The sequence below is a fragment of the Pelobates fuscus genome, chromosome 1 (genome assembly GCF_036172605.1).
Source record: "Pelobates fuscus isolate aPelFus1 chromosome 1, aPelFus1.pri, whole genome shotgun sequence".
Classification (NCBI taxonomy): Eukaryota; Metazoa; Chordata; class Amphibia; order Anura; family Pelobatidae; genus Pelobates; species Pelobates fuscus.
This window is the reverse complement of record NC_086317.1, coordinates 443,133,955-443,144,560: the sequence shown is the minus strand read 5'-3', so window position 1 is coordinate 443,144,560 and position 10,606 is coordinate 443,133,955. Positions and strand designations below refer to the sequence as shown.

Here is a 10,606-nt window from a genome sequence, read left to right as displayed (position 1 = left end):
TCTCATTCACTCTTCTGAGACTGCTCTGATTAAAGTTACTAATTAATTCTTCTTGACCTCTCTCATGCCTTTCACACTGTTGATCATGTTCTTCTCCAAACTCTCTTATTCCTCGGTCTCTGCAACACTGTCTTCTCATGGTTCTCCTCCTATCTCTCCCAAATGTTCGTTCAGTGTGTCCTTGTCCAATGAAGACTCCTCCCCTCGTCCTGTCTCTGTTCTTGGTCCCCTTCTTTTCTTTCTGTATGCGTTCTCTTGGCAAACTCTTTAATTATTTTAGCTTCCAGTACCACCTGCTCATTCCACTTTAAAAACATTGCCTGCATCCGCCCTTTTCTTAAACAAAATGCTGCTAAGAAGCTTGTCCATGCTCTGGTAATTTCTCGCATGCATTGCTGTAATTCTTTCCTAACTGGTCTCCCCAGAAGCCGTCCTGCCTGCTACAATTTGTAATGAATTCTGCTGCCCGGCTGATCTTCCTCTCCGGTCGCTCCTCTAACACCTTGCTCCTCTGTCAATCCTTACACTGGCTTCCTGTATCCTATAGGTGTCAATTAAAAAAAACTAACCCTTACCTATAAGGCTCTTCATAACTCCTGTTACATTTTCTCACGGATTCATAGGTATGCCCTTTCTCAGTTTCTCTTCTCTGCTGGTGACCTTCTCCTGTCAAGCTCACGTTTGCAGGACTTTTCAAAGGCGGCTTCTCAGACTTTCCTCTAGTATTCAATTGTTAAAGAAGTTCTTCAAAACCCATCTGTTTAGAAATGCTTATGGCCTCACAAAGTAACTTCTATGTCACAAATCTGTCTCTTGCTCTCTCCTAAAGAGACACACTCCCTCGCTCCGACTGTGGGACCAAGCGCACACAAAATACAAACTAGCATCCTCACCCCTAATGCCCTTCCTCCGCAATAGGGCCTTCACCCCAGGCATGACCGCCAGAGACTTTAGGAACTTAGCGCAAACAGGGATTCAGAGGATATGCCACTTATACAAAGGGGGGAGGTACATAAAATTGAATGTACCTACAATACCATTCCTAGGAATATTAGTCCTTACATATATCCCTGGAATAAACCCAAGCAGAAGTGACCTCCAATCCCGGGTCAATTACCAATAGGACAAATAGCGGGAATTACACAAGAACGTTCAAACCCAAGACAAATGGCCCAACTACACAGACGAGAGAACAGAACCCCACAGAACAGAAGTATAGCCTGGAGGTGGGTAGCGGCACGGACTGCACAACCCCTTGCCCAACTCCCATCCCCCTCTTCCCCCTCCTCTTATCTCTCCTATCCTGCCTCTATCTCTAAGTTTCTCTACCCCATGGATTTCAAGGGACTCTCTTACTAAAAAGAAACTCTCAGAGGAAAGTAAGGGGAAGGAACTAGACATGAGAAATATCTGAAAGACTACGACATATCATTCCAGAAATATCTTAAATACAATAATTGGCACACTGTAAATAAGACTTGCGTAAGCCAGACTGTATATTGCTTGTTGCTATCTTTCCTAGTGAGAAAAAATAAAGAATAAAAAAAAAGACACTCCACTCACATCCACTTATGTTACTTTTCCACCTTGTTTTTTCTTGTCCCCCTTGATGCCCTTCCTATTATGTTCTTATACTGCATTCCTTTACACTGTAATCTCGTCTAAGCAGGGTCCTTATCTACTTATTGTTCCTGTATCATTTATTGTTAAATTTCCCACTTCTATAATCTTGTAAAGAGCTGTGAAATAAGTTGACGCTATATAAATAACAATAATAGGTCAGTTCTCTGATTTGCATAGTGACTTGGGAAGCATTCAAAATAAGTAGTGTTCTGAGCAATGGGGCAATTGTACTTTATTGATGGATATTTGGACCCAGATTGAGCAGTACCACCATTAGTGGGAAATGGCCACAATCAATGTATTTTACATTGTGAACAAACATTGAATGAGTCTGGGAAAATCTTATGAAGCCTTTCTAGGAAAAATATAAACATTGCTCTTTCACAGAAACCGTAATGTTTTACATTGCCAGGAAAAGGGGTATTTTTTCCTTCATTAAAATGTCTTTTTGAGTCCCGTGTTCTTCATAAATTTGGAAGTCGCTGGATAAAAAGTAATATTTTCTCACATTATTTTTTTAAATGTATTTGAATGAGATCAGTGATATTTTATTTTTATGGATATCCAGGTATTTAGGTGTTCATGTATTTCAGCTTTCCTCCTCTCAGTATTTAAGTATTGTGAAAAAAATTCAAGAAGTTGTTTGTAACAAGCAAGAGTCTGGTGATTTTGGAGTTATCTGCCCAGTAAAAGGTCAGCAGTGCATTGCCCAGTATGAAGATGAAGACTGGTATAGAGCAGAAGTTGTTGGTAAGAACAATGTGTATGTTTAACTAGTTCACAATAGCTCATGTTGTTATGTGTGTGTGTATATGTTATTTGTGTTTGAGCAATTGTTCAACTGTAAAGGTGAAAGGAGGGTTCTCGCCATATGGGGAGGAAGAGAAAGCAACTGTACAAAAAAGGGTGGGCACATATAAGTACCTGGAGAGAATTTGATGCTTGTCGGGCCCAGGATTTAAAACTGAACGGTATCCTTCAAGGAGTTTTGGAAGATACTGTTCGTTTGTTTGGAGGGAAGCCTTAGGCTTATGTTGTATATCCTAAAGTAAAGGTGGACAACTTTGCAGCTGGGTGAAAGTCATGAGCGAAGATCATATTCCATAAAACTATGATGAATAGGGTGGTTTCCCAAATCAAAATATTTCATACCTCTAAGGAGTATGCATTGAAAGAGGTTGTGATTTAAACATAAATATGCTCGCTTTTTCATGTAACCAAATAAATGCTTGAAATTGTTCATTTAAAAGTTTTAACCCCTTAAGGACCAAGTCTCTGGAATAAAAGGGAATCATGACATGTCACACATGTCATGTGTCCTTAAGGGGTTAAGGAAATGTGCATGGTACTTCTCTCCAGTACATATTGAGGAAGGTTATATATTTTCTGTAATACAGGCTGCAGGTGAGAAATATAATGTTTGAAACATGAAATTTCCTACCACAAATGTAATTGAAAGAGTTTCACAAAATACTCCCAAAAAATGCAAATCAAATGCCTTTGCAGCATTACAACTAGAATAATGTTACTGTAGTTGTTGTGGAAGGTCGTAGCTATAACAGTTGAACATTGCGAGTGAAATGATAAAAAAATACAAAAAATTTGACTTTCAGCAAATAAGATACACACATTTTGCATCTACTGAAAGAGCCCCAAGCATTCTCTAAAGGGACACTCCAGACCTTTAAAACACTTCAGCTGTGAAGAATTTGTTCTCTTTTTAAAAAATATTACAGATTGCAGATAATAGAAATTGACACTTTTATAAATCTTGTTACACCTGACTAGGGATCGACCGATATTGATTTTTTTAGAGCCGATACCGATAATCTCTTAACTTTCAGGCCGATAGCCAATAACTTGCCGATATTCTGTGCGTTTACCATTTTGAAAAAATAAACAATTTCTAAAGTTAAATGCAGAAAATATACAAGCCACATGCAGTGGATGCAGTGTGTTTAGACAGTGGAGCTGTGTGTATTTGTGTAGTGTGTATATAATGAATGCAGAGTGTGTGTTTGTGTAGTGTGTGTATAGTGAATGTAGTTTGTGGTGTGTAGTGTGCGTAAAGTGAGTGCATTGTGTATAGCCAACGCAGTGTGTGTAGTGTGCGTATAGTGAATGCAGTGTGCGTAAAGTGAATGCAGTGTATTTGTATAGTGTGTATATATAATTTAATGTAGTGTGTGCATTATATGCACACACTGCATTATATACACTTACACTATATACACACACACACTACACTATCAACACACTACACACTCTGCATTATATACAGAGTGTGTGTATATAATGCAGAGTGTGTGTGTTTTCCTGAAGGGATGTAATTTGTGTAAAATGGGGGGAAGGGGGAGGAGGGAGGCATTTTTTATAAAATTTTTAATGTTTATGTTTTATTTTAATGTTTGTTTTATTTTAATGTTTATGTTTTATTTTAATTTTTTGTCCCCCCTCCCTGCTTGCTACCTGGCCAGGGAGGGAGGCTATGTCAATCCTTGGTGGTCCAGTGGTATGGGCTGAGCAGTGGGGGGGCCGGCAGCAAGCTGTTACTTACCTCCCAGCAGCTCCTCCAGCTCCCCTGTGTCCTAGGCGGTATTATCGGCAATATCGGTATCCATATTGGCCGATACCGATATTGCCGAAAATACAGAATATCGGCCGATTATATCGGTAAAACAGATAATCGGTCGATCCCTACACCTGACAGCTGGTCTTGTTACTTCCTGGTTCCTTAGCTCAGTAGAGCTAGAGGCAGCAATTTTCCAGAGCAACTGCCTTGCAAAGACTCATTGAGATGAATTGGGGAATCTAATTGGACAGCAACAGAAAGTCTGGTCTGGGTTCGTAGGGATGGTTTGAAAGGCATCAGATAAGAGATCTGCAACTTTTAGAAGCTGTTTAAGATGTACCCATGTATGCAATGCATGTTTTAATTTTCTAGATGTTTTACTGTGCTATATAAACAGAGGAGCTGTTGCGAAACATTGACATGTTTACAGCTGGTGTTAATATAACAGTTTGTTAATATTGATCTTATTGGAACAAACCACTTACATAATGTATTCCTCAACTGCATTCATTTAGACTTAAATACCTACTCTGAAATATAAATTGTTACATTATTAATCGGTTAGAAAATAAATATTGAACATATATAATAAAATCAGTATGAATTTAACAATATTAGTAATCAAATAAATGTCATATGATTTAGACAGTGGGTAGTCACAGCTGCTGATTTGTGTGTTTTTCTTGGTTAATTTGATTACCACTACAGTGTAATCTAATTATACATCTCTTTCCATCTAGGGATACGTAATCTTCAAGAAGTTGAAGTAAAATTTGTTGACTTCGGTAATATTGCCAGAGTCAGTATGAGTAAAGTAAGAAGAATAGAAGAAGAATTGCTAAGATTTCCATGCCAGGTAAATGATCTTGTTTTATTAAAGGACGTGGGTCAGCGCTCAGCCTCTTCCGACAGGGAGGGGCGCATTAGGCATTCCCCGTAGGAAAAGAATTGCCTCAATGATTTTACTGACGCTGGAAAATCCAGCGGAATACATAGGAGAGCATTGCCTCAATTTAGGAGACCTGGAGTACATTAACATCCAGGAAGTGCCTCTAGTGGTGGTCTGATTGACTAGAGCAAGGGTAGGCAAACTACGGCATGCGTTGCACGGCACTAAGATTGATTGAACCAAACAGACTCTGTCCCATCAGGAGTTCCAGTCCCTATGACACCATGCCACAGATTGATTAATTACAAACTGCCATGTCATTTTTTCTGTTGGTGCACTGGAAGCCAGTACATTGATTGCGGAATGTAATTGGCTCTTGCTGGGTGTCTCAAGCATGAGGCATTCAGAAATTGTTTGTGATCCTCCCCCAAGACTCTTTGCCCAGTATGTACTGATAAGTGCTTTAAAAACTGCTTCTGCACTTCCTCACAATAAGGGAGCCTGGCAGTTCTGCTTCCCAACTAGCTTCCATGTTATTTGTTCTCCCTAGCAGCCATGCAGTCATGGTAATCGCATGCCTCATTATTTTGGTAGAGACCCAGGATGAATAGTCAACCAAGGGTTAAGTCTATAAAATAGCCCAATGGTAGCATTCATTTGGGTTTAAAGCTAGTTTTGTGAACGAGGAGTCACTTATTAGCTGTGAGCGTCAGCTGACCGCTTTTAGGCAATCAGCTGCACTCAACGCTTCCTGGATGCCGCCAAGCGGGAGTTGACATCTCAGCTGGAGACCACTTTGGGGTTAAACTGTTCTTTTGGATCAACAGCAAGGCTGAACTTGATGGACGCAAGTCTCTTTTCAGCTATGTAACTATGTAACCGCTTGAGGTAAGAGTTCCTCCACGGGCTTCCTGGCACAATAACGACTTAATTTAGATTAAGTTGTTTTGGTGCACTGAGTGTCCCTTTAAGTATATCAGAAAATAGTCCGATCTCTCCCTTAAATAAAAAAAAAAGGATATATAGTATATAGGGTTAGAAATAAAGAGAAAGTGTCACATTATAGTGGAACGAACACCATAGAAATTAGCATTTTTATGGTTGAATCCTGTTACACGTCCCTCTTTGTCACTCAGACAGCCGAGAAATGTTTCTTCTACCATTTTTAGCTTCCTGTGAGGTTATGCTTGTCATGCCCAGCATACATATTTCATTGTTAAACTGAAGAATTGTTACTATTAAATGCGATATACATAGTGGATACATGAATATATCACCTAATAGAGTTGATATATCTGATTTCAGCATGAGTAGGGTTTATTTTGGTTGTATAGGAATGTGCTACGTGTCATATCACATGGAAAGTTTTGCAAAGTGAATTCTTTCTTTGAAGCTTGGCACCAACTATGTCCCAATAACAGGTGTGAAATTGTACTCCCAGATTGCATGTAGGTTTATCTTTTTATCTAGACGTGATGACTATACCCATTTGTCTGTGTTGCTTCATAGACCTTGGGCCCTTTTCATTTGAAAAGTGACCATTAACAAAATAATGACTCCCCAACCACAAACCCTTTTAAAAAAAATTAAATAGAAGGCTTTCAGCCAAACCTTCAAGCTCTATAGGAATGAGAGCTTGGAGTCTTACTTGCGTATGCATAGTGCCGTCACGATCAGCCACAGAAAATTATTGAATACAACTATTCTCTGTGGAAGAATCATAGGTGAATAGAGGCAGGAGCCACACATTTGCCTATGTCCCCCAGTGCTCCTCTATTAGAAGCATTTGATTGGCTCGTCATCCTGGAGGCGTCATCTCAAGAAGGAGGTTACAGGAGCACCAAGGGAGACTCTGTGCTGAGGAAAAGGTAGGTAATTTGTTTTATTAAAATTTAAAAGGGGGGACCTATTTAAAAAGGGGTCATCAGGAATACTTTACAGTGTTCCTTTAAGTAAGTTGAGACATCCCGTGCTGTACTACAGAATGTGGGCTTAAATGGCTGAAATTAAGTGTTGCACAGAGCCTTTTAAATTCATTGATGAAATCACAGCTGAGCGATCACGCTGCTTTACGGAGACTCTGCAGGATCTGAATAGATTCTGTCTGGGTTCCCCAGCGAATTGTGATCGTGCTGTGATTTGCCAGCTACTGTGCACCAATCTCAATATGATCAGCAAGGAACCTCAGAATTACACTGTGTATTTATGAAAACAGCCAGTAGATGGTGGTCACAGACCACTATTATGTTAAATAGTAAAAACCTATTTCTAATAACAAAATTGATATTAGAAGTGGATTAACTTATGGTTAGGGATATGATAGGGTAAGGGTTAAATATAATAGATGGAAGAGTAGGGTAGGGGTAGGTTCATTTTTATGGTTAGCTGTCGGGTTACGGTAATGTAAGGGTTAATGCTGGATTTAGGTTAATGCTGTTTTATGGATAGTGTAAGGTTAAAGGTAAGATTAGGCATGTGGTTAGAATTAGTGTAAGCATCGGATAAGTGGTATGGTTGGTATTGTCTTGGTGTGAGGTTGTCAGGATCGGGACAGGGATCCAACACGCAGAGTACAAACAGGTACAGGATACGTATACCGGACCTTAGAATGGCCGGACTAACGTACGGAGAGTATAGAGAATGGTCAGAGACAAGCCGAGGTCGAGGGAACGAGAGGACAGGTAAGCGAGGAACAAGCCGGGTCAAGGATAACAGAGGTAAACCGAGTAAGTCAAACAAGCCGGGTCGGAACCAAAGGGATAACAGAAAATACCAGAGCACTGTGTGACTAGACAGGCTAGAACCACGACAGGGCAATGAGCAAATGGGAGAAGCAAGTTTAAATACCCTGGCTCGGGGGCGTGGTCTGGCGCTGGACGGTGATGGCTGCCTAAATACAGAGCTCCGTCCCCAGATGCCCTAATACAGCGAAAATTAAGCGACAAATGCCATCCATGGGTCGCACCAAACGCACCCAAATGACCCCCTCGACTCCTCGAACCCAGGGGGGACCCCCATCGGCCTCGATCAGGGGCTACCTCCAGACACCGGCAATATTGGCGGTAAGCCTCGAGGCCTCCAACATGGCGCCGGCATCTCCCAGCTCAAGTGTGTCGGAGGCTGAATCCGTACCGGCAAATGACACCCTGACACCACCGACACCAGACTGGTATGCTCTGTTTGCCTCCTTACCTAAGAAAGAAGACTTTCAACAGATGGTGGAGGAAGTGAAGGGTACGCTTCAGGCCGAGGTCACCTCGATCCGCACGTCGATAGCAACGCTGGAAACCCGCGTAACCGCGCTGGAAGACCAGAGGGCCCAGATACAAGGCCTGGAACCAGCTGCCGCCCGGCAACAAGCAGCGCAAATAACAGACATGCGCATGCATATAGAGGACCTTGACAACCGCAGCAGAAGAAATAACATAAGGGTGAGAGGCCTCAGGGAAACCCCTGAACAGGAAGACCTGAGAGGGATACTCACCCGGCTATTCAATAGGCTACTGGGCAGGCCACCGGAGGCACGGATGATAATAGACAGAGCACACAGGGCCCTGCGCCCGCGCCCACCACCGGATGCACCGCCACGAGACGTGATCTGCAGACTACAAGATTACCAATTGAAATCGGATATAATGCAGAGGGCGCGAACGGAGAGAACATGGAGATTCGAGGGCCACACAGTAGAGCTGTTCAACGACCTGTCTCATCTCACACTCCAGACCCGAAGAGCGCTACGCCCGGTCACACTACTGCTGCAGCAAGAACATATCCGCTACCGATGGATGTTCCCGTTTGCCCTCTCGGCACGTAGGGGTAATACAGAAGCCACTATCCGCACACCTGACGACGTCCGCCCCTTCCTAGAGGCACTAGGGCTTCCAGACACACAGATCCAGAACTGGCTAAATTGCCCCTTAAACGAAAGGAACACGGGACAACCGGTGAACCGCAGATTGCAAGCAGAGGGGGTGAGTGGGATGGACTTCTCCTCACTCCCCCAAGCCAACCCGGAGGAATAGCTAACAGGATGAAGGCGGCAGACTGGTAAATGGACTGTGACTACCCGAAAACTGGCAGGGACACTGGGACATTATGATTGATTAAAAAATGTGACTTACTATATGATTCCCCTTAAGGCAAAACAAGTAATTGGCTTATGCATATTATGTAACCATCAGCACCTGCCACGCACCCCTATAAGACATTAGCGCCACCAACACCAGATTACATTACGCCTAACCGGCTGACATAGCTAATTTACCTCGAGACCCATCAGAGGCCTACACGGAGGGAGGGGGGGGGCGGGGGAAAGGGGTGGGGGGGAGGGGGAGACGGGAGGGAGCACCATACACCGGAACCGGAGGAGTGGGAGGGAGAAGGAGGACGAAAATGTCCATAGGGTGTTACTACTACTGCTGTTCGCTTTTACATAAAAAATTGTCAAACACCTGAAAACTTAAGAGGGGACAGATGAATCTAAACAGAGGGTACAAAGGACACTTATTAGTGGGAGGATCCTTAAATGGATGTTGCTATGAGGGAAAAGAATTGACCTGACCAGACATGTTTTAGAGCGGTTCACAGAGGGGAGGGACAAACATACACCCCCCCCCCCCCCCCAGCGGGATAGGAGCACAACATCTAAACCCCCAGATCGCACACAAGAGGACATGGGGGGTAGGGGACAGGAGGCACCAGATGACAAGACATCTCGGGATAAGCTGCCAAGCCATGCAAATGACACTATAATAAAAAAAAAACACATGCAAAGGAGATGCAACCCAGGGGACCTACCAGGGAGCACAGAAGCCAGCTCACGCAATACAAAACATCCTAACACCAACACTCAGCAGAACACCCTTAGAAGGTACGCCGGCAGTGAGACTGAGGTGAAAGGGGGACTTCAGACTTAGATAGCATAGTCTAGGGGCCTTCCGACAAGAGGAGACACACAGGGAGACGGGGATGAGGGGGGGGACAGAAGGGAGAGGGAGGACAGGAAACGGAAAGGAGGAACGGAGGAGAGGAGGGGATACAGTGGTATACTCAGGGAGAGCAATACGGACACCAGACGGTACCGGACGGACTGCTCCGAGACGAGCTGACCACACTAACCATGGATGGCACACTTAGGCAGAGATACGCCACAAGGGACCAGTTTTACCCACAGACCATAACCCAGTAGCGGGACACTCTGACTTCTCGAATCCGAAAGACAGGGCACGGGGGACGGACAACCATTACGGACAACACAGACACTACCCCACGGGCGTACTGCCGTATATCTGGACCTAAGTGTAGAGGAGGGACACACCTTAACCCCGACTCACACCGAAATTCAGAGGCACATAACCCCTTTAAGGGTCGTAGGGAGACGACACATTATTCGACAGACGCACCACAAAGGGACCTAGGGGGAGGCGAAGTAGACACAGAGGAGGAATCGGACTAGAGGCCTCTACCGTCCCACGACAGCACTTGGCGTCCCCCCTTCTCTCCCCCCCCCCCTTTTTTTTTTT

General features: G+C 43.5%; 1 protein-coding gene across 1 annotated transcript in view; it reads left to right on the top strand.

Moving 5' to 3' along the window:
* Nucleotides 1-1,906: 1,906 nt before the first annotated feature.
* Nucleotides 1,907-10,606, top strand: part of RNF17 (ring finger protein 17) — a 93,230-nt gene continuing 84,530 nt past the window's right edge. The window contains exons 1-3 of the mRNA XM_063440255.1: nucleotides 1,907-1,921; nucleotides 2,217-2,373; nucleotides 4,936-5,051. Of these exons, the coding sequence (XP_063296325.1) occupies nucleotides 1,907-1,921; nucleotides 2,217-2,373; nucleotides 4,936-5,051 (288 nt within the window). The remainder of the gene's footprint in view (nucleotides 1,922-2,216; nucleotides 2,374-4,935; nucleotides 5,052-10,606) is intronic.